General features: G+C 37.1%; 1 protein-coding gene across 1 annotated transcript; it reads right to left on the reverse strand.

Annotated features, from left to right (window-relative positions):
* Positions 1-9,541: 9,541 nt before the first annotated feature.
* LOC113062941 (DBH-like monooxygenase protein 1 homolog) lies at positions 9,542-24,751 on the reverse strand. The gene is made up of 12 exons (XM_026233040.1): positions 24,187-24,751; positions 22,789-22,935; positions 22,342-22,509; positions 21,861-21,944; positions 17,238-17,417; positions 17,043-17,145; positions 16,679-16,845; positions 16,260-16,451; positions 15,330-15,389; positions 14,270-14,412; positions 11,090-11,258; positions 9,542-10,658 (listed from the first exon to the last, which is right to left on the reverse strand). Exons 1-12 carry the CDS (start codon positions 24,454-24,456, stop codon positions 10,497-10,499), a joined length of 1,845 nt encoding a protein of 614 aa, XP_026088825.1. The 5' UTR covers positions 24,457-24,751; the 3' UTR covers positions 9,542-10,496.
* Between the last annotated feature and the right edge of the window lie 422 nt (positions 24,752-25,173).

Below are 25,173 nucleotides of genomic sequence, written 5' to 3' on the forward strand. Positions count from 1 at the left end.
GCAGGTGTCTATTTATCAATAGTGATGCCAACAAGAGAAATGTTTGACACACAGATTTCAGTTACTTTATATAAAACATCATGCTTCATGCAGGCCAAACCACTGTTCTTGTCATTTTAGCACTTTGCTGTCCTTTTAGTTAATTATTTCTCCTATGCATGTCACAAGTTACAAAGCAACAGTTTCAAGAACATGCTGGAGGTCTTGAGGCCTCCACAGCCACACACGACGGCGGTGGGCAGCGGAAATAACCACCAAAGTAGTCGTCTCACTCACACAATTGCAAAGGCAAGGACACGGGCAGGCCACAATGCAGATGTTGGGTCTTCTTGAACTGTCTGTACCAGTACATTTCCGCTGTGCTGTTATTAGAAATAGGGCCATTATGAAGACACTGTTCGTTTGGGTTGCGTCATGGTTATTTTGCTTTGTGTTTATAGTTCAAGGCAGGCCTTTGGGTCACCCTAAACACACTCATGATACAATGACACATGTATTTTTGTGAGTTCAAGTAGGTCAGTTTCAGAGAATTACCAGATGGCACTCTGAACTTAAGCCCTTAGCCATTGTAATGCAGTGACGTTACTCTTATGCATTGTGCAGGTCATCTTTGGTTTGACACTCGAGGATCATATATCAGCCTCTATCTGGGACTGAAGAAAGTTTTTACTATAAGAACACAAATGGCATATTTTGAAAGCACAGGTAAAAAAAAAAGAAAAGGCAAATCAGACGATTTACTATTAACATAGAAATGATTGGATTTGCACTTTGAAATATCTTAAAATAAGACAAATAATTGTGGTTGAGAGGGCTCAACCCACTGTAACTTAAGAGAACACATGCAAATTGAAAAAACACCAGCAAATAAAGAAAACATCTCCATCAGTCTGACAACACAAGTGTTGAAGATCCTCACAACACATGCAAATTAAGAAATGCGCTGCAAATCCTAACAACACATGCAAATTCCTTTGTCTCTTGGATATTATTAGCCTAAATAAGTTAACTGTGATTAACTGTGAAACATTACTATTTAAGATGGCTAACTTTAATATCATCAACTAAATATAATTTCAAGGTTAATGAAAATAAATTAGCAATGCTTACGATTAATTGTTGTGAGGATTTGCAGCGTGTTTCTTAAATTGCATGTTGTAAAGATTTGCAGCGCCTTTCTTAATTTGCATGTGTTGTGAAGTTATGGAATCTCTTAATTTGCATGTGTTTTGAGGATCTGCAACACTTGTGTTGTCAAACTGATGGAGATGTTTTCTTCATTTGCTGGTGTTTTTTCAATTTGCATGTGCTCTCTCAAGTTACAGCGAGTTAAGCTCTCTCGGCCACCATTATTTGTTTTATTTTAAGATAAATAATTTCTATGTTAATGGTAAATCGACTGATTTGCCTTTTTTTGTGCCTGTGCTTTCAACATATGCTGTTTGTGTTCTTATAGCAAAAACTTTCTTCAGTCCCGGATAGAGGCTGAAATATGATCCTCAAGTGCCAAACCAAAGATGACCTGCACAATGCATGAGAGTAACGTCACTGCATTACAATGGCTAAGGGCTTAAGTTCAGAGTGCCATCTGGTAATTCTCTGAAACTGACCCACTTGAGCTCACTAAAATACATGTGTCATTGTATCATGAGTGTGTTAAGAGTGACCCAAAGGCCTGCCTTTTAAATTTGCATGTGTTTTCTTAAGTTGCATTGCGTTGAGCTCTCTCAGCCACCGTACAAATACCTACAAACTACCTACAGTAAATTGAGGCATAGTGTATGTGTATGTATAAATTATGTGATAAAGAATGATCAATACTTTTACATAATTTATTAATCTTAGTTTATGTTAATTTCAACATTTACTAATGCATTATTAAAATAAAAGCTGTGCTTGTTAACATTAGTTAATGCACTGTCAATTAACTAACAAGGAACGTCTGTATTTTCATTAACTAACATTTACAAATATTGTTAAAAACTGTAATAAATGCATTGTTCATTGTTTGCTCATGTTAGTTATTACATTAACATTAACTATGAAACCTTATTGTACAGTGTTACCTTATTTGTTTAGGAAATGTGCATATTCTTAAAAGAACATGTGTCATGAGGTTTGCCCATTCCCAGCATCCAAACCCACCACTCGTAATCTCTGTGGATTTGGGTAAAATCTCTCTGAAGCTGCTGATCTGATGTTTTTTGTTTTTCTACTGCTACTTTGTGTGTGTGCTTATCCACCTCCATGTTGAAGTCATTGTTTCAGAGGTGCACACCTTGAATAGAGGTCAGCAGAAAACTTGGGAAATACCCTCTCTGCGCCCTCTGTGTGTCCTCTGAGATTTCAGATTTATATCTCAGCGCCTGAGGATCAAGATAAAAAGGCAGCTAGAAGAAAGGTCTGGGTCTCATTCGTTTTGAGTTTAATAACTGAGTATAAAAACAGTTATGCAGTGAGCTTACCATCACTCCTGGGTCTGATCCCTGAGCTTGTAAACCACAGCATATTACATATAACTTTCATCTGGGAACTCCTGGAGCTCACACCACATTTAGCAATGATATAGAGCGGCACAGAGAAAATACCATTTTCAGAAATGCAGTGAAAATTTTTCAAAATCCTCTTCGAAACAAATCAAGATGCAAAAGTTAATAATTTAGTACCAGATTGATCAGCTATCCATTAAAAAAGCCTGGCAAAGTCCGACAAACAACGTCCAGACAAGGAGTTATTTTTGCTAGGTTAAATCACTTATTTATTCACGTTAGTCATTTCACACAGGTTTTAAATGACCAGGAGGCCTACAGAATTGAAAAACAACAGTATACTTGTAATTAAATACAGTATCTTCAGAGCAAATGCCAGTACAGCGGGTACTGTTTGCCCAGAAAGGGGGCATTCCGACTGTGCAAGTGTGATTCACGGCCTTCCTGTGTGGACACTTTCCCTCTGCTCATTCTGATAGACAGATAAGACAACAACTATCTTTTATGGGGAATTTAATCTCTTAAAACCATGTTTTCTCCCACATGTTCATTTCCAGAGATAACCATGTGTTTAGTGTGACCTCTTGACCCAGAGTTTCTGAAAAAATACATGTAGTGCCTGATCTGACTAAAATGGATGGGAGTACATTACATAGTCAGATGTAATGTAAACAAGTAGCTAACAATTTTTAGTTTTTTATTCATTAATCAACGGGTTTAATTGATCATACTCTTTTTGAGTATGACCAACCAAGGTTCTCCTGTGATTAGAGTACGTGCTGTTTCGAACGTCTTTGGCGCGGGTGCAGCACACACAGTAACAGTGTGGACAAAAAGCCCTGCATTCTTTAATCATAGATTGGTTAGTCTCTGTTCCAAGTATTAGCCCCACTTAATGCAGTTCAAATAAGACAAACACTCACACACAGATACCCTGCGATTATTACGGCAGAACCCAAGAGGGGATGAAGTCATTGTAATTGTTTAGGCTGCCAAAGATGAACTGATCAAGAGAGGTATGTGACGTTAAGCCGTGTATCCGGGGTGAAGATTAAAACAGGCTTTTCATCAGAGAAACTCTATTTAGATGCCATTCAATAGTTATTCACTGCCCCAGACACCTTGAGCAACAATTCCATTGCCAGATGTATGTGTTTATTTCAAAGGCAATACAGAAGTCAACTTTTATTTTAATTTGAATGTATTTAAATTATTTTTCTTTTATATTTGCTATTGCGTTCCTATTACATTGTCAACATCATGAACCTTTAGTTGTTGTCTTTCCTCATTTCCCTGTTCCCTCGAGTCTGATTAGTTTATTCTGTTCACCTGTGTCTAGTTTATTATCTTAATGAAGTTCCTGTCTGTTCTGCCTTGTTGGATCTTGTCTTTGTTATCACGTGTGCTAAGCCGTCCTCTTGTAGATTTACCTTCTGTGTGGATAATTAAAGATAATTTTACTTTCATCTTTGTGAGTGTTTTGAGTGCACTGTAGTGTGGCATACATTGCTTGCTATGACATAAGACATAAAATATATTTATAGTGAATGTTTTGAATGTATTTACACACACACACACCACACACACACCACCAACACACACACACACACACACATATATATACACACTCACAGATTAATTGAATGTCTGAACTACTTCAGGTTGGGTTAATTATTGTTAGGAGTTTTTTTCCCCTAATTATATGCCAAGGTGTATTTACTGTATGCGTTTATACATTATGTTCACCTTGAATAACTCTTGGTTTCGCTCCAGTTTCCGGAGTCTATTCATCAGTGAATGAGCCGCATTAGGCCTGAAAAGGGACCTCTAATCATTTTCTTGTGTCCAAGATTTAAAGGAGATTTTTTTTTTTCAAAATATGAGGGCATTAAAGGTTAGAAAACACTCTGTTTCCGAGAAGCGATGTTTTTCTGTACAAGGTTGACTATTTTTACTTTTATGCACACTGCTTCATTGTTTCAGGGGAATGTAAAGTACTGTAATAATCCCCGAATGTTACCCATACCTCACACAATATCCGTGAGAGCCCTGTAATGTCACACAGATTTCTCATCACCTCTGGAGCTCTTAAAAGCAGGCTGCCATGGTACTGCAGCTAAACTTGAACGTCGAAATTAAAGGCAAACCTTTTCCTACCTAACTTCAGAAACTCTATAAAGTCTATTTCTAATTTTACTTCATAAAGTTCACAGGTTTAACTGTGACAGCTAGACAAACTCCAATGGTACATACTGTATTGAAAAATGGCAAAGAAAATAAACAAGTCCTGTATGCTGCAGGATAAACAACCCCAGAATTCCAGAGCGATCTGGTGTACTGTGTGGTCAGTGAACGGTTACAAAGAGCCCCTGTGTCTGTGACGGTGTTTAAACGGGGCCTTAAGAACATTCCAGTGGACATAAGAAGGCTTCTCTCTCTACGGACGCTCGAGCGGCTGTTTTCATAAGCTACTTTAGAATGTTTACACAACTGCTGTTGACCACTTTATTAAAAATATCTTTTGATGCTGAAGCTATGTCCAGCAGTGGGGTACGACTCAAGCTGGTTTGCGAGGAGAAACAACGCTTTGTGGCGAATGAACGAAGCGTCTGTAAATAGGCCCGGTTCACAACTCCGGTTTGAGCTCGGAGCATTTTTGCGATTCAGTTGTTTGCACAGGATGTAAGTGAGATGTACAGGTTTCGCACACCCACCTGTCGAATTCAAGCTTTACGCCACCTCACTTCCTCAGACACGCAGTTGTGATCTCTCTAGCCCATCTGCGTTTCTGTTAATCTGTCTGGACAGAGGTAAGAGAGATGGAAAACAACCACGAAACGGAAACAGAGTAGCCGGCGTGAGTTCAGAGGCGTTACATGACGAAAGTAACAGTATGCTGTGAGTCAAGAAATGCGGTGCTGCAGGGGAATCTCTGTGTGAGTGTGAGAGAATGTGTCCAGCTGGGAACCATGAATATGTGTTATTAGAACAGGGCTCCGAGGTCACAAAGCTGCTTTATTGTCTGTATTTACTGATATTTTCTAGAAATTCTTTTAGATTATTCTCCAGATTAGATTATTTTCTGATATACTCCATATAACTATCCCTACAGACCTAGACGACTCAGGAAATGATTAAGGAATAGAATAGAATAGAAGGTTAAGTTGTTTAAAAAAAAAACATTTCTAGGAGACCCATGACAAATGACCTCACTATGTGTTATAAAATCTGCTCAAAATATCCAACATGTTTGATCTCTTCTGACTGAAGGAATCATGGTCTGAAGCTAAAAGTCTGTGCCCATCATACACTACATGATTTTCAGAAATCTGTCAACCCTGACTGCCCAAAACCTGCTGACTGGCCTTGACTTTCAGTAACTAACATTGACTCCTCGAGACTACAAACTAGGGCAAAAATCTCAGAAAAAGTTGTGTAGTGTATTCCAGATATAATAAATAGTTTACCCAAAATAAAAATCAGTAAAAATAAATGTTTTTTTATACAATGAAAGAAAATGGTGTTTTCAAGAAACTTCAGTTTCTTTCTCAAAAAGCTACTATATGGCTTCATTCATTCATTCATTCGAATAAACGTCTTTATTATGCTTTTATTTTTGTTCTTTTTGGAACTTGACTGCATCAGTCCCCATCCACTTCCACTGTCTGCAAGAAAGCAGTGCAGACAGTTCGCAAACCTTCTCCATTTATGTTCCATGAATGAAATAAAGTGTATGGAACAAATTCGAGGTAAATGATGTCAGCATTTTCATTTTTGGCTGAAGTGTCTTTTAAAAGCATATTCTTTGGTCAAGGCAGTGCTGTGTCTGGCCTAATGTTAGTTTGAGGCCAGATAGAGGCAGTTCTTACCATGATGGAGAACAGGTACAGGAAAAGTGGTATTTGTTAATATTGCCCCAAGGTGCTGAACTCAGGGTATTTGGGTCCTCAGTCTGAAAGTGATATTGTCTGCAAGTGGAAAGTAAGCTGGTTTTGCACAGACAACAGCTCAGCAGAGCTCTGTGTTTTTGACTTTGCACCAATGCGATTTTAAAAACAAACAGTGTCTGCTGACATGGTAACGTAGGCTGTAATGGTTTACACTAAGGAAGATGATGTCACTCACTTGGCAGAGTGGATCTGATTTACATCACTCATTTAATATCCATTTTTCTGTTTGCTTTGACGCAATTTGCCATGATTTCTTCAATCCAGCCAGATGAACATGAAATACACGAGTCATTTAACTCCCTAATCCAAGATAAATTCCAATGTTTAGTCCTATGAATAAGATTCAGTGAAACAATGGCATCCAACATGTTTTCTCTGGACAGGCCTCCAGCCAGAAGGGAAGTACAGGTGAATGGAAATGTTTGCCGTTAGCTGTGTGCGTCACTAGCGTTGGCACATCAAATGTTCCACATTCCTTGCAGACCTGAGAGGAATCCTGACCATTCCGAGGCCATGTTGCCTCACTCAAAAACACTGTGGAGTAGACTAACCCTCATCCTGAACTTAACTCAAAAGTCCCATCCTTCAAGTACCAAAGGCTTGAGGCTTAGAGCAAGAAGTACTGTAAACTATTTTTTTTTTACAAAGCTCAAATATGCTCTTTTATGAGCAAACACACTGCACACGTGGAGCTGCTACCATACACATAACACGTTTGCTCCAAAGGGAAGTTTGAATTCTGGTGAGGTTTGGATAAATTTGACAGAATGTGTTGTGGAAGCGTCCCTTGAATCCGCCTGTAAGCAAATCCTAGCTGAAACCGTTTTATTGGGCAGTGTAGGAATGTAAGTTTTGAACAAGAGTTGTAGCTTTTTGGTTTGCAGTTATTTCCTTTCCCTCTGGACGAAGATAAATACAGAAATGTATTTCTCGTGGGCTGGCACTGTCTAAAAATATGGCTGGCAGAACACTCTGGTACATTTGGCCTGGCTCTCAGCAGGATTCTGACAGGAATCAAAGACAAATGAAACTGCCTTTACACAGTGAAAAAAAAAAAAGAAATAGAAAATAAAGTACTCTGGTTACTTAAACGCTGGCCTCAAGCTCCTAATGAGGAAACCAAGATTGGGAGACAAACAGTGGGGTTTACCTCAGCGACTGTAGTTTGGAGAGTGTGCTGTGCCTCAAAACTTCTCATTTCAAAGTCATATAATATTTAGATAAATCTAATCATGTATTATAAGCTTCTGAGGATGTTGAATGAATATGACATCTATTTTAAGCAAATAGTCTGGTAGTTGTCACACAGGGACGAATTCCAGTAGCGCATTGCAAAAATGCTAAAAACACAGTGGACCCTTTTTATTAGTTTATAATAACAAAATATCATGTTTCAACATAGGTTTATTCTTAAAACATACTAGAAATTCATTTTTTTTAAACATGAAGTTGTAAACACTTACTTCTAAACAATTTTTAGTATTCTACAAATCAGAGAACATCTCCTTGTTTAGACTAGAGATCCATGTGACAGAAAGGAACCAATAAGTTATTTCCATCCCTGCCAAACACTGCCCTCTGCTGGCTGTTATGAGAATTAACATATTTTTAACACATAAACATCCAAAAATGCGTCCTGTTTTCAGTTTTTTACATAATTTAAAAATATCGAGAAATGGTTTCAAGCCAAATTTTTGGAAGGACATGCATTTTTAAGGTTTGTAAAGCCTTTTTATAAAGCCTAACTGTCTTGACTTAAGTCAAAATAGAAACAAAATCAACAGGAAGTTGCCTTGGCAGTACAGGATGTGTTAGCTTTCCCATTACCTTGCACTATTCTCAACTGTCTGTAAAGTTCCATTACAAGAATCTAAACTTCAGTTAAGGTTCAGCACAGACTGTTAGACTACCAGACTCCCAAACATGACTTTTTCACCTGTCTCGCTACTTTATATAACCCAGTTCAGGCCACAATACAAATAAATAACCCAACCACAAATACTGTACATATTTTTAAAAATCCTGTATTTAATCCTTGTTTCTTTACATTAGTTGAGATTTTGGACACTGTCAAAGCATCTGTGGTTCCTGTGATGTGGCTAAACTGATGAAGATCGGTTTTCCTTCACCAAAGCTTGGAAAGTCTCAGTCACAAAAACTCTTTTCACGGCTCCAGCTGACAAGAAAAAGAAGTACAGTCTCAAACCAAAGGCTATTGTTCTTGTATTACATCAGTGACTTCCTCTCCTAAACTCTAATATGACCGCAACCTCCTATTGCGTCCCATTAACTATTAAGACCCATGATGCCTGGCTGCTGTTTTCCATATGCCTATTATAGTAGAACTAAACACACCAACATAAAAGGTCTAGAAGGCCGAGTCTTTTGAAGAGAAAGAAAAAGAAATGAGATCATACTTCCTCTCCCTCCTTCTTTCAGTCTTAGGTTGATGATTGTGGTATAGTCATCTTTTCAACACAACTAGCCCTTCATTAGAGCCATTATGGTCTAAGTTGGAAACAGTAAACAAATAACAAATCTTACCGTTCTCTTGAAGAACATCTTGTGGCTGGTTGGAAAGAGTTAGGAATGAGAGACTGAGGACAGGACACCGTTCTGTGGCATTCTCAAGCACACATTGGCACATTTTTTCTGTGTTGGGGTGTGTGAGAGTGAGAGAGCCTGGAGGCCTTAGTAAGAGATGTTCCCTGCTGTACCAGGGACTCCCAGGCGCTAACAGTGGGCTTACAGTACCCCGCTGTAACACTGGATAAATCTACTGTGAGCCTTCAGAACAATCACATCCATTCAGCTTCAACTTTACCATTGCAAATAACTGTAGAATACATCCTCGCTAGTTCTGGTCTTGAAGAAGAGGTTGTTTAAGACATTCGTAAAATATTCTCCTTATATTTATATGAAAGAATAATTCTCATTTTCGAATGAACAAGGTAACCATAACCAAACAAGCAAGCAAACTAAATTAAACAATGCAAAGACACAATTAACATCTTTACCTACTAAGATACATGTGTAATTTAAATTGCCATGAGTCTGTGTCTTTTCATTAAAAACTCAAATACAATAATAAGTCTGTAAATATTTACAAGAAATAAACATTTATTGCTTAAAAAGACAAATTATAAAATGTAATGGTTTTGAATATAATGCCAGTATTCCATTGTGAAACAAATATTTAGCTTATAATGAGAGGAACACAGTTCGCAGAGCTCTGGACTAAACACATTTTCACTTGTAAGTACATTTTTAAAGGAAATTTGTAACTTTTTAACTTTTAACAAATCTACCAATGTGACTGAGAGGAAGGTATTGAAAAATTTACACAACTTTTGAGAAATCCTGCATTATAGCATGATTTTGTCCTTACAATGAAAGTCAATATGGCCGCTCTATAGAACGAAGCCCCGCCTTCTAAGTAAAATAGCCAGTCGCTAATCTGTAAAGTCAGAGTGCAGCTACCGTTAGAAGTCCCGGTTGTTATAGAAACAGCGTTGCTGGTCTAGCCTGAAAAATAGGCTTTTTTTACGCTATTTGAGCAAAAGAAACAAAATTTTAGAGACAGCTCATGGCGAACATTTTTGGAGAATTTGATGTTTCCCATTCAAAGAGACAGGAGCTGCAATAAAAGATGGCCACAGAGTGACATTGTCTTAAAGGGACTTTGGCGCAACACAACAGTGGACCCCATTGACTTTTAACTGATTGTAGCAAAAAAAAAAAAAAAAAAAAAACTGGCATGACACAAAGGGTGAGTAAATGATGACTAAAGTTATCTAAAACTATCCCTACAACCCAGAAGACATAAATTGTGGTATGCTGGAGTGTGACAGCCTATTTCAGACTTGTGGTATGATTATTAAAATTTACAACTATGCTAAGACGTTCAACACCGCAGTATCCGCTAACCAAGGATATTCCATGTGAAGTATGCATGATGCCACCATCCTTCATGAATACAGCACAGTTGTGATCAGTGTTAGTGATAAACTTCATTTAGGCTATGTTTATGAGTAGGGGGCTGAGATGACAGCAGACATTAGAGGTGTAGGCAGGTCTGTAGTATGAGCAAGAGACATGCAATGAGGAGCAGAAGCATGGAGTGTCCACACTGAATCTCTGAGACATTCCTGCAGGCCACGACATCAGCAGACGTCTGCTCTGATTTCAGCTCTGGAGGAGAGATGATCATCCCTTGAATCTAATTGCGACAGAAATAACCTGAATCAACTTTCTGACATGAATGAGCTACATTACAGTTTAAAAGTTTGGGGTCAGAAAGAAGTCTCTCATACTCACCAAGGATGCATTCAATCAATCAAAAATACAGTTAAAACAGCAATATTTCTAAATATTATTGCAATTTAAATGAAGTATAAAAGTAATAATTAAAAAATAATAATAATAATCTTACTGACCCCAAACGTTATAATGCATTTGTGCACTCGGTATTTATTTATTTTTTCAGTTTTGTTCACGGAACAAAAGCTGACTGACAGTGAACAGCATGCTTAACGTGCCTTTGGTATGAAAAAACTATTTTTTGTATTATTCTGCATCCACATCGCTATATGTGCTAGATGCCTTATTGGCCAAATATATATATTTGAAAATATATACAGAATCACTCACCGACCACTCATCCTGGCCAATCTTGGAGCAGCGAACGTTCATGGGGAGTTTGCGAACAATGTCATTGAATGCTTTCCCTTTCTTCCTTGTCCACTTGTATTTGTCCATGGCTTCCGTGAAGGAGAGGTTGCTGTATTTCTTAGGACTCTTAATAACAAAGGGCCAGGTTCTTCAAAGAGCAAAAGAGATAGTTCAGTACATTTGTTTAATATCAATACCTTACTTCCAAAGTGATATTAATTCTGTAATCAGTTCTAATCTAGTTCTGAAGTCTTTCCAATAGTTTCCAACAGAGGTACGGGAGTAATTGCATTGCTTGGCTTTTATGTCTACAAATATTAAAACAAAAATCATAGTTCAAATTGATCCAGGTAAGTACATTTAAACTTCTTTCATCAGTTTAGATTTTAAGTGTAAATAAATTGCAATTGTAAATAAAGGTAATAAATCATCTTTCCAGCTTCTCTGAAATAATTTTGACTTCATCTGTGAAATTATGAAATTGAAAATATATAGATATGATTTTTCATACATTTATTTGGTACCACTGACTGTATTCCCCATAACATATATGATGTTTTGAGTGTCAATAATTTACTCACTGATCAAAGATACTCCTGGGGGAACCATATCTGCTCGGTGAGCTTTATATGTGTGTGTGGTGATCGAAAGACAGAGGGCGCTTGGGGCAGAGCTTTGAAACTAAATCTGTTTAGAGTTGCCAGATCTATCCCCTTATAATCCCCCTTTATTCCAGCATCTGAGCACAATACTGCTGTGAGCCTCAGGGGGTCGAATAAACACACTCCACCAGCAGGGCCCTTCAGATGTTTTTCATTTATAGACGTACACACACACACGTCAGTCCAAAACATATATTCACCCACTCACATGCAAAATCACACACAAACATGTGCGGACATAACAAACCACACGTCTCTTTCTCTATAGTAAATGGAATCTATACAAAACATCAGCGGCTCACCAGACGCCCACAAACCTGGGAGCCGCAACTGCTTTGAGACATACCTTAAAATTCATAAAGTAAGTCTTTATATCTATACTGTGCCTGCGACAACATCTCAGAAAACTAGTTCTTCCTAAAACTAGCCAAGACGTACTTATCATTATGGATAACTGTTGGAGAACCACCATGTTTGAACGTTGCTAACATGATGGGTTATACAACAGTGGTGTTATAATGCCCACAGACGTCATGTTCCAATCAGGGATGAAGTTTAGCACAACTAAAAATCTAGAAACATGTGAAAGGAGAGAAGTCGTTAAGATTTATTTATTTTTATCTCAGCAATGTAATCGCAAGAGGGATGAACAGGATTTGATACCATCTGTCTGACGGCCTTGTGGCTTCAGTGTCTTTCTTTTTGACAAACACATTTTACAATGACCACTTCCAGATGTTGCATTGGGTCCAACAAACAATTTGTACTTTCTGATGGGAGAAAGATGGCACATCTTGTAAAGCTCTCTTGTTGAAATGACAACCAGAACATTTGGATAGGTGAAAACAATTACTCTCATTTGATCATCTAATCATCCGGTGAGCCATCATGATCAATCAATCGCTGTTTAGCTATTAAGGGTCTAGGATAGTGACGCCAGTTATATGTGAAGTAAACTGCAATTGGAAGGTCTCTCACAGGTCACAGTTTTGTCTCAAGTTGGTTTCTTTTTTTGTGCTTTTAACTTTCTTTCCATTGTTTTAATTCTCCCATTGTCTCTTTTTTCTTTGTTTCATAACCTACTGTAAGTTCCATTGACTTTGTTATTCTTCTAATTTTTTTAAACCTACAGCGAATAATGATTTTGAAGTCTCTAACATTTACAGGAAATAGCTTAACAAATGCACACTAGAAAGATTGTGGGTATCTAATACCCTCAAACAAGCACTCGTCAACTTGTCAACGTGTCTATTGTGTTTGCTGCTCTTGTTCTTTGAAATAATGGTTTGGGCAAGTGTTGCAACCTTTTTGGAAAAAAGAAATTCAAAGTGTACATATGTTCGAGTTGTGTGTACATTGTACATGTGGTCTAAAACATTTACTGTGTGTGTGTGTGTGTGTACTGTGCTGATGACAAAATTCACATCACGCACTGTAAACATACCCTAGTCAGTGTAAGTGTAAAAACCAAAGTATACTTTGAGCTTTATAGTGGAACACAGAGGCTTTCAAAGTACTTAAAAAGTTTCAAATTAGTTAATTTGAAAGTGTGCGCGAACACAGGAACTTGATATGATCTCACTAGAAAGATTCATCTTTTATTGTGTCTGCATTATTTCTCTTCAGAAGTTATGACTGATAGTGTCTTTCTACTCATTTAAATGGAGATCCCATAACCCTCTCAAACAAGCACTCGTAAACAGTTCTTAATTTAGCAGACAAATAAACACATCTTTTTATAATAGGTTTAGAGGGAGCTATGGTAGACAATAACATACACAACCATTACAAAAATTAACAATGGTTAATTTTCATAGGTGAAAAATATGACCCATTATAATGAGATGACATGCTCAGTTTTAAAATTTTACTATAAAGATACTGTAATTATGAAATTATTATTGTAATAATTTTGACATTTAGGTAATTTAGAAAATATTGGGACCAGACTATATTCAACATTATTTTCTTGACTCTCCAACGCACAAAAGCATCCCGTCGCTACAGAAAATTACAGTTGAACCACTGGAGTAACATCGACTACTTCCATAATGTTTTTACTATATTTGGGCCTTCGAATTGAAAGTTGATTAGGCTGTTAAGTAAGGGACAGAAACCTCTCAAATTTCATTTAAAATATATTCAGTTGTGTTCCGAGTATGAATGAAAGTCATAAGGTATTGGAACAACATTAGGGTATTAGCAATTAATGAAAGAATTCGAATTTTTGGGTGAACAATCCCTTTAATACAACCATACTATGTCTGTCAGGTAATTGGTATATTTTTGGACTGACGCTGCATGAAATCTCTTACAGTACTTCTAACACGTACAGAATATAAATTTGGGTATAAAAGGGATTATTATAATAATTAATACTGAGATAAAACAATGAAGTCATACTACAGCTACATGCACTTATTCATCATTATGAGTTTAATACGTGTATTTGCCACTAACAAAGACCCTCTTCACTGTAGTGGTTTCTCAGACTTACATAACAGGCTCCTGGATCTCTTTGACCCCAATGAATTTAAGCTGGCCGGTGATTTCTGGTAAACTTTCACACCTGGCTAGGTTAACCCTGGGGTAGTACAGCAGATAGGACAAACACATCTCATCCCGAGTACTAAGACCTCCCTGTAGAAAAAAAAGAAAGAAAGAAATTCCACATTACTAGGGTCAAAACCTTGAAATACTACACCGACATAATGCATCTGTAGCACTGTTACAGCCAGAGGCCAGTGACAAATTATGCCCAGTACTGAGCAAACTGAACTGACATGCACAAAGCAGCAAATATATCTTGATCCCTCTAATACGAATCCAAAACACCAGTGATCTGGCCATGACGTTTATAGACTATGGACTGTCTACAGAGGAAAAGCAGCTCAGCTCAGGAGTGCGGCTGAATGTGTATGGGAAAACGTCAGCAGCTGGATCCATCTCCACAGACCTGCAGCTGTTTGCAGACACAGTGTTTAGCCAAGAGCATGCACAGGCCCGATTCAAAGGCATGTTTCTGTTCAGAATTTGCATTCTTGTGCAGTGGTTTTCTTAATTTTTTAAATAGCATAACAGTTTAACAATTAAAATTTGAGCTTATTTGTAATTTAAAGAGATAGCTCCCCAAAAATACAAATGTTGTCTTGAATTGTTGTTCCAAAGCTGTATGTCAGTCAGTCAGTCATTCAGGTTTGGAACAGCATTTAAGTTGAGCATATAAAGACAGACCAGGGTGAACTTAGTTCACCATTTCTGGGTGAACTAAGTTGATAAAATGAGAAAGTAAAAAAAAAATAATGCTATTTTAAAATCCCTTTATACATTCCCAAAGGAAACTGTAAAATTAGCCATTAAAATGGCCTACATATTGGACATCATGACTGAACAGCTCTATTATGTTCGAATAAGCTTGCTGTTAACCAGGATTTCTATCATGAAAAACTCTATAATTGGTATAATCCACCAGAAAACCTATAGCCAAACAATATGACACGAATCTGTATAATTGTTGTCAGTAGAAGCAAACAAGGCTTTACAAGCCTTAATCTCACCCAGGTCATGTTCATTCTGCCTTTAGTGTTGTATCGACATTCAGTGATTAGAGAATCTCCCTGGTGACAGAAAAACATGTGGGTTAACACACAGACATTAAAAGTGAATTACAAAAACCATTTGCTCATCTATTATGCTCACTGTTGGGTGCTTGTCAAAACAGAACAGGCCAATGAAACTCATTTGAGTATAAACTCACTGATTGTTGTCAGAACAGGATAACAAGTCACAACTCACACATGAGTCACCTCTCGCCTGTGGGCCCTTTTAATCAGACACCAGTCCTGCAGATGCACAGTGTGTGCTCTTTAAATGTTGAATTTATTACACCACTCTTAGGTAATACAAAGTGCTTGTATATGGCTGAGACACTGGAGCAGATAATGATAATTGCTCAATTCTTTACTGGTAAAACACTACCAATCCCTCAGCTACAAACTCGGAGCAATGAAAACAATCTTATGACTTTAGTCAGAAAAAAGGCATATTTGCCGGTAATCTGATCCAAATGAAAGTGAGACTGCGAGGTATAAAAGCACAGTCTGTTCACTATATTGTGCCTTTATGCGTAAATGTCTACATTTAAAAACCCATGATTTCTGGAGTGCTTGTATTTCCTGGAAATTTGTGGGAACAGATTTTATTGCTTAACCACTATTGACACGCAGGTACACACCACTAAAACATAGTGAAAAGAGTGTACTTATGTAGCCTACCTCAGACAGCCACACCTTTTGACCATTTGATTGTTCATGACTTTTCCAGGCCTAGAATTCACTATTTAGAAATTCCCTGCTATTTCTAGGTTTTCCATGAATCATTACCGTAAACTGTGAGGTTCACTGTATCTGATGATGATTAATGCAACAGCAATTTCACCCTCAGAGGGAGCAATGAAGGTTATGAAACTGAAATGGACTCTGACTGACAGGCAGGATGATCCTCTCCTGGCTGAGCGGCTGGAACTCCTGGAAGTTGAAATCAAACTGATCATCTGAGGCTAGTGGCTGGAGCTCGACCTGCTGGCGGAAATGTCTGGCTTTGATTGCCCGTCCTGCCAGGTGAGCATGGAGCAGAACCGCAAACACATGAATTCCACTGGGCATCTCACCGTCTAATGACTTACAGGAAAAGAGACACATGTTATACTCATGTCTTTTTGGTCTGGGTTTTGAGAAAATTGCTCTAGCATTCAAAGGTTAGGAATTAATAAGCCATTTTTATGTTTTTGAAGAAATGTAATAGTTTTAATTTGATGTTTCAGCATTAGTGTAGGTCTCAAATATTATCTTATAAAGTATAAATTGAGTATAACCACGATAATGCCTGTGTTTTTTTGCGGTCCCACCTCTTGGAGACACTCCTGTGTGCAGTGCCCTTCTGTAATATAATCCTGCATGCCTGGGGGCAGCATGTGGTAAAGACTGACCCACACTCCTGTCTCGATGACCCCAGCATCATAGCGCCTCAGGCTGGGGCTGTAGTACAAACGCAGGCCTGAACTGTCCACTATACCTGTGGCGAGACCAAAACTCAACTCTGAAGCAGCTCTGAGGTTCATGACTCAAAGCTCATTATTTAGTAGCTGAGAATTACCGTAATATACTATGAAGACTACAAATCACTTCATGCACAGACACATAAAATACAATAAACGACTTAGGGCAGCAAGTGAGGCAGGTTTTAAACTGTTGAAGAGTATCATAACAAACCTCTTTGTAAAGATGGGTTATCGAAGTGAATCTCCATCTGTACATAGACTGGGTCTATTGAGGTTCCTATAGACATTCCAGCATGTGGAGGGTAGGTGAAGCCCTACAATGGATAAAAACAGTTTCTATTCAATATCTAAAACTCTTTTTATTATTAGACTGAATATGAACTTGAAATGAATATGAAGTGACCACCTCTCCCCCAATAGCCCAAGCGAACAGGACGGTTTCACAGGTGAAGAAGGAGTCTGGCATATTTGGATGGTAGCATTCATGTCCTCTGTTGATCTCACTCTTGTTCAGATTGCTGTCACACTGGTAGAGAAGAATGTGATGAACCAGATTCTCATGACCCTTCTGAATCATTGGCTCTATCTGAAAACAACAACAAACAGAGAGACATATGAACAGCAGGGCTGTGAGGATGCCTTTTGTATTACAATTATATTTCTGAATTTGAACTGAGATAAGGAATTTAATATTTGAATTTAAGGAATTAAAAGGGTATTCAATTCAAATACTGTAAGTAGTAAAAGTGCTTAAATTTCACTTAACAGTAAAGAAAACCTTATTATGAAGGACTAAGTGATTATAAAATGCATTTATTTATTATAATGCATTTATATAGTTATATATTAAATCTGAAAATTAAATAATAAATTTCAATAAATATGTCAAACTATGTATTGCACATTGTGTACTGCTGTAAAATTAACACTTTTTATGGTATATATCAAGATATATATCTATATTAATATATGGCGTCATTTCAACAGTGTTGAATTTATAATCTATATATCAGAGAATGAACACAATTAATTAGTCAAAATTGTTCATTTCTTGCCATTATTTATATTTTGTCACAAATTTCACTAAATTAAATGGTCTTTTGGTTACACCAATTATCATTCCAGTTCAACAACAAATTCTTACATAAATTCTGAAATTAACCCAACCCTGATTAATATTTAATCGGTGTACTCTACCATTCAAATGCTTGGACTTTGTAAGATTTGTTTATATTTTTGAAAGAAGTCTCTCATATTCATCCATGATGAATTTATTTGATCAAAAATACAGTAAAAACTATTATTGTGAATGATTAGATTTAATCCTTGTAATCCGTTTTAATTCCTGTGAAAAAACTGAATTTATTTATTACTGTCACTTTTGTTTGAATGTTTCCTGCTTATAAATAAAAGTAGTAATGTCTTTAAATACCTAATTAGAAACTTTTGTACAGCAGTGCATATAATATAGTGAAAGTATTGCTTTAATGTAGTTGCAATTAAATGAATCCAAGTTATTTAATTCAAAACAGGAACACTTTCCATTACAATGTCCAAGCTTTGTTAAAGGGATCAGCTGTAAAGATTTGATAAAAGTAGGTTATCTTTTTAAACCACTCTATTTTGATCTTCTACAAGGAAACTCTGTACGTGGATTGTTGAGCTAAAACTAGCTTGGATATCTCTGGATTAGGATGTGGGGGATTTTAGAATTATTTTTCTCCTCACAGTGGGCTTCTTCTGTCAGAACTGGAATTCTAAATAAAAGCATTTCCAACAGAGTGAACTGTGTCCTGATCTTCCAGGGGTCTCTGTCTGAAGGAGTGGGACCCCGAGCTAAACAGTGGCTGAGTAAATATTCATACGTTCCTTTATTTCCCTTCCACCTACTCTTTTTTTTTTTTTTTACTCATTGGGAGCCATTTTATTTTGAAGCCCTAAAATCTAATGAACATTTAGCTTATTGAGTAATAGCATTAACAGTATGTCTGATCCATCCATCTTCTAAAACCATCACAGATTCAGATCTTTCTATCCATATAATGCTAATGTTGTCATTATACTGTAAAACATTAAACAGTATGATTTCATGCACATGGCTGTATTGCATTTTCATGCTATAAAAGTAACAACATTTTATCATCTCATTCTAAATTATTTAGAAATGTCGCACTGCGGTATTTTTGTTCTTCACAGCCCAGAAAATGAGCTGGTTGACCAACATTTGTGACAATTACTACAAGCACAATCCTATTTTAAATACGGAATAAATATGCATTTATTCTATCATCTATAATATGTCAAAATAAATATTAAAATATAAATCAAAGCAACTATATATATATATATATATATATATATATATATATATATATATATATAGATAGATAGATAGATTGATTGATTGATTGATTGATAGCTAGATAGATAGATATATATAAATATTTTACAAAGCACATTTTACAAGCCTTTTTGCTTCACAGTTTCATGTATAAAGTACACCCAGATAGCCTCTTCTGGCATCACATAGCATGAGGTTTTTGACTGAATAAGGACAGTGACAATATGGCCTGAATATAGACAGTGAGAGCAGTGTCTAAAAAAATCTGCTCCTGTTTGACAGTTCAACATCTGCTCCATGAAACTGAATAGGAACAGTGCATAAAACATCCAGACACTGCTGTGGTTATGGGGCAGCTGCTGGCATCTGCTTAACAGCCTGGAGCTTTCCGAATACCAGGCTACTGTACAGTACGCAGAGAGGACAGGAAAAGAGGGCAAAATGGGGTCACAATAATTATTCACTCGTTGGTTTTACTGATTTGTGTTCAGTTGATGTTAATGACAGATTAATTGGAGGCTAAATGTAATAACTCAAACATGGTCAAAATAAATGTACCTAAGCAATATTTAGGCCATGAGTAAAGATTACATGCATGTAGTGAATATGAGAATGTGTAAGTGTGCACTTGTCTGTATGTTTCATTATCGCGTGAAACCCAGACAACGCACAAGTCTATTCACTGTAGAGTCTTTGTATCCGGCACATTACATACTGAACACTGCAGCACAGTAAATGGGTTCCATTTATAATGTGAACTGCTCACTTCTCCATGTGCAGCACTTATCTTCACTTATCTTCTCACTAAAATAAGTGGAGCTGAATTTTACATGAGCATAAAATGGTGACAAAAATTAATTTAAATGAAAGGTTAGTGCATTTGAAAAATTGGCCGAAAAGAATGATGCTTAATGCAAGTATTTTATCATACGATAAAAGTACCTATTCTGCCTCTAATTAAGAAAACTTGAAAAGCTTATTTATGGGAAGATTCTTTCATCTTGGGAAAGAGACTATAATTTCAGTAACACGTCATAATAGCAGATGCAAAAGACAATAATAAGCAGGTGAAACAAAAAAAGAAGCTGAGGGAAAGAGCGAGAGAGACAGAAAGAGATCTAAACAGAGGCAGGTGACAAGATTCTGTAGCTAAATAAACCATGTAAAAACAACCAAAATGAGCTAAAACATAATAATAATAAAAAAAATGAAATCACATAGAAGGAATCTAATTTAGCAACATATTTAGCAAACTTAGCATCCCACGGAATAACAACAGTAACACAAAAATGGTGACACTACTTATTCAGTAGCATGAAAGTCGTTCAGCATTTCTCATAATAGCTTCTTTTGCCATTAAATGCTGAAAGAATAATCAAACACGCTTACCAAAACTGCGTTCAGTATTCGCACTGACAGTGATTAAATCTGTAAAGATCACAGAGCTGGATCTGATTCATTCTCAAATAAAGTTGAGAGATTGGATCTAAGTGCAGCAATTTAGTTTAATATATGCAAACCCTTGGAAACAGGAACTGAACAACCATGTAATGAGAACTGACAAGGAACAGAAGAAAACACAGGACTTAAATAAACTGAAACAAACAGGTGCAGACACTAATCAAATCAACGAATAACTAAGATAACAAACTAGTGGCAGGAAAATAGGAAAAACTAGGTCAAAGAAGGAAAACTACAACAAAACCAAAACAAAACATACATGTGACGGATGCATTGTAAAGTTCGATTTATTCTTGTAAATTGGTTTCCTCGCAGTGATCCCCCTTCCCATATTCTCAAAAATGATTCACCAATTTGAGTTGCTGTACTATCTTTCTGACTTGATTATGCAAAATGAAGCGTATAGTGTTAGTTCTGACAGGTCACGTGAGTCAAGCTTTCATTGACTGACTCTCAGCAGATCCACATCTACCTATAGGAATATGACGCCCATCACAGGCAAGTTCTATCAAGTTCTATTCAGAATTATTCAGCAGCTTTATCGCTTGCTCAGGAGCAAATCACCCTCCTCCATCCCCAACTCCTCCATTCTCCACGGTCAGGAGTTGGCTTCTGATATTTCTTCACTTTATCTTGAATAATGTTTTACACTTAAAAGATCATTAGGAACAATAATGATATCTGCTTGTTCTGTTCTGTTTACCCTGCAGGGTTATAGCTGCTCTCCCTGCTCACTCATGACAGGCTGCATCGATGGGCAGGGACTTTTTTACCCATAACAGAACCATACCACCAAAACCAAACTATATGCTAAGTGTCAATCATTTCGACGATAGTTATCCTGACATAATTATTGTTATTGTATCAGCAAATATATACTATATATGTAGCTACTGTTTAAAATATAAGCTTGACTGAAGTTGAGCTGCTTTAATTTAGGGTTATCTCGACTGACAGGAATCGGTTTAAAACTGTAGACAGAGGAAAATGCAAAAGCTTCAAGAAAGCCAAAAAATGTGAGTATGGAAGAAATGAACTGAGATAGTAGAAGGTACTTCACAACAGGGAGTGTTTAATTGACAACACATAAGCCTGCAATTTCTTAAGCATGCATCTCTGGAATAATAATTTCTGTATATCATGTCTTGGATGCATGTAAATGTTTTTAAACTTTATAATTTGATTAAGATGGGCATGCTTTAAAATGTAAACAGTATTTTCACTCACTCTGATTATATGATGTTTCTTCTTCAGCTCTGGAAATTTAAAGATCTGACACCAGTATGTTGTATCCTTATGAGGTACAGGAACCTACAATATTTGAATATGTTAAAGTTTTGGTTAAAAGGTTTGCATCAGTCACAAAACGGTTAAAAGTAGCAGTCAGCAACAAGCTGAAATATTCCATTGTGGACTGGAGAGTGTGGGCATTTTATTGATCCAATTTCCGTTTTTTTTTTCTATTCAATGCTGAGTATTTGTTGTGCAGTTGTAAATATGTACACTCTTATAAATTCTGGTGTTTGGCAGTATCCCACAGGCATAATAGGGGCCTTGTTTTCATTAAAAATACCCAATCAGGAAGCAAAAGAGTGTATTTAAAAATGATTCATATGTAACCACAAGGACCGTGATTCCTAAGCATGCAAAAATAGACAAAACTGCCTAGGGCTAATCAGTTCTCGGTCACTCCTAGCACTTTCCTCACCTCCTCATTTAGAAGGTCAAAGAAAGCTGTTCCTGCTGGGATCCTGGAGCTGGTTCCAGGGTTGAGTAATCGCAGACTCTTTCTGCCTCTGTTCGTCCCATGGTAGACTGGTCCTGAAACTCCCACGTCCTCCTCATGGAACGCCCAGATCACCCTCACAGTACTGCCCTGCGGAGTAACAAATTATGGGTAATTGTAGACTTAAGTGCAAGAGACTTCTTATATAAGTAATAATTTGACAACATTTTAGGGAAGAGAGTTTATTTAACTCCTGGATAAAACACTGTACTATTGTTTCCCCCGAACAGAAGGCAATTACTACTGAGAGTCCCGTTAAAAAGTTTTGGTTTTGTGCATGCTCCAAAAAACTGGATAAAGAAACCTTGCCGCTGATGTTTCTTTCATACTTTTGGAAGCAGATGTGATGATGCATGCAGTCAAACCTACCGTAATGACTTTGTCATTGTCATCACAGGTCTGGAGGTTTCTGCTGAAAGCCAGGACAGTATGTGTGTCATTTTCTCTGCCGTACAGCAGCTGATAGCTCTGCAGCGCATCTTTATGGACCTTTCTATTTGAGTCTGTATAGCAGTCCTGAACAGAGTGAGGAGGAACGAAGTTAGTCCATCTCAGGTTTGAACATTTTGAAAAGTCTGAATCAGAAAAGAAGGTATTTTTATAGATTATAGACTGTGTGAGTAAATGCATGTGCATGTGGTCACATTTGAGAACCCTTTGACCTGAATGTTTGGTTAGCTGCACAGGAAAATGTCCTATTTTTTCCAATACATTCAGACAGCAGTATGAATATGTTTTGCAACAAAACATGTCATGACTCATGCTTACAAAACTAAAACAGAAATGTATCGATATAAATGAGCCTTCATTACACAATGCTGATGAATAGTGCAGTGCTGAAAACTAATCATAAACTTATATTGTATTCATCATACAGTTTACAGCTGGATGGAGATTATAGTGTGCGGTGAATATGGACAGCAGGTGTGGATGTATTTAAATATTGACCTGCTTGCATTTGAAACAGTAGTGTTTATGTGAGTACTGTCTGAATAAAATCCAGGTCACAGGGCAGCTGATTTTGGCAGGTCATTGGGTCAGTGGATGATCTCAGTGCAAAATATTTGAGGATGCAAAAAGCTCTCACTGCAGATTTAAATGTTTGACAGTGGTCTTTAATGTTGCTCACACTCTTTAAACACACACACACACACACACACACACACACACATATATATTTAATTTTAGAATAAACTCTATGTTCATAGCATGTTTACTGTACAAAAAAATGAAGGAAGTAATAATGACAAATTCTATCAATATATAAGCAATAATAAGAGATTTTGTGATCCAAAGGAGTGCAAATTAATTTTCATATTTTGGGATGTGTCTAAATGTAGTTTAAAATGCTATTTGTTGCCCAAATGACAATGAATGGCTGTAATGTAAATATGTAATTATGCAAACGACTGTGAAATGTGAACTGTGTTGTTTCCTGATGAAAACACAGTGCACTATGGAATATAATAAAAGTGTATTTATTTTTACCCATTATATTATTGTTGTAGAAGTTAATTGGATGGATGCAAACATGTTAATTGTATTTTTTTATTACAATTATTCATCATAGATCCATCCCAAACTATTTTTGTTAGAACAAATATAAGGCTAAATAAGACACAAATGCCTTACAACTTAACAACATAATTTGCACAAATCAAATTCCGCAGATTAATATTAAGTTGTGAGTCAGTGTTCTCTAATTGTATAATCAGCATTCAGCACTGAATGTGAGATGCATTCAAACCCAAAGGTGCATGCACTTACCATCAGATATGGACTTCCGTTGAGCACACCACCTATCACGATATCAGACGAGGACATCGCACCGGTCGGTGACAAACCGAATCCTATATATCCCCTCGTTTCAACTTCTACTTCAAAAGTTATCGTGGACTCGTTAAACCCCCACTTAATGTTGTATCTCCCATCCGCATCTAGAGCAGCTGAATGAACGAATCGTGTCCCCTGTGAGCACGCGGAGCTGAAGAGTGAAGTTAAGAACAGTAGAGCGTAAAGAGGCTGATTTTCAGACATATCGAGCTTAATCGCAAACAACACCGACTGCACTCAAGGACGCTTTTTATCCATAGAGCGGTTCATGGAAATGCAATTTCCGAGGGCAAGAGTGTTTGTTTGCTTTGGTGCATTGGAGGCGAATGATCCTTTCAAGCGCTGGCTGCCTCCCACTGCTGAACTGTTGGAACTTGTGTGATTTCCCTTTGATGTGGAAAGACATGTAGAGCTGAACACCGTGTCTACGAGCGCGCGACGCGACAAAAGTAGAACGCTCACGTTATTATCAAGCAGCTGCCGTGCAGTCCTCATATTCAACGGCGTGATTACAATACAGTGAAACCTGTGTAGTGTATCGTATTTCAAGTAGAAGGTGAAGAACCACTTGAATACTGGTGACCCAAACGCTGTTTCGCTGAGCAGTTTTATTATGCTTTGTTAAAGGCTACGTATCACGATTAATAACCTAATTAATTTATTCATAAAACGTAGCCTTAAGCTCATCTATAGAGATACTTCAAATGAGCAGTATATCAGCCAGTAGAGTATTTATAACATATTATGAGAATGACCTCTACTGCAGTGGTTCTCAACCAGGGGGCCGGGGACCACCTAGGAGGCTCAGCAAATTTCCAACGAGACAGCAAGATTCAAGGGGGACTTTATTTAGCAGGCATTAAATAAGCCAAAAAGGATGAAAAATCAAGATGTCTATATTTTAATCTACGTTTCTTTTAT

Source organism: Carassius auratus, chromosome 45 (assembly GCF_003368295.1).
Source record: "Carassius auratus strain Wakin chromosome 45, ASM336829v1, whole genome shotgun sequence".
Taxonomy (NCBI): domain Eukaryota; kingdom Metazoa; phylum Chordata; class Actinopteri; order Cypriniformes; family Cyprinidae; genus Carassius; species Carassius auratus.

Coding starts and splice junctions, on each gene's coding strand:
- LOC113062941 (XM_026233040.1), bottom strand. CDS start 24,456: ATGTCTGAAAATCAGCCTCTTTACGCTCTACTGTTCTTAACTTCACTC. Junction 17,146..17,237: donor CTTGGGCTATTGGGGGAGAG/GTGGTCACTTCA, acceptor TATCCATTGTAG/GGCTTCACCTACCCTCCACA. Junction 14,413..15,329: donor GCAGAATGAACATGACCTGG/GTGAGATTAAGG, acceptor TTTTTTCTACAG/GGAGGTCTTAGTACTCGGGA.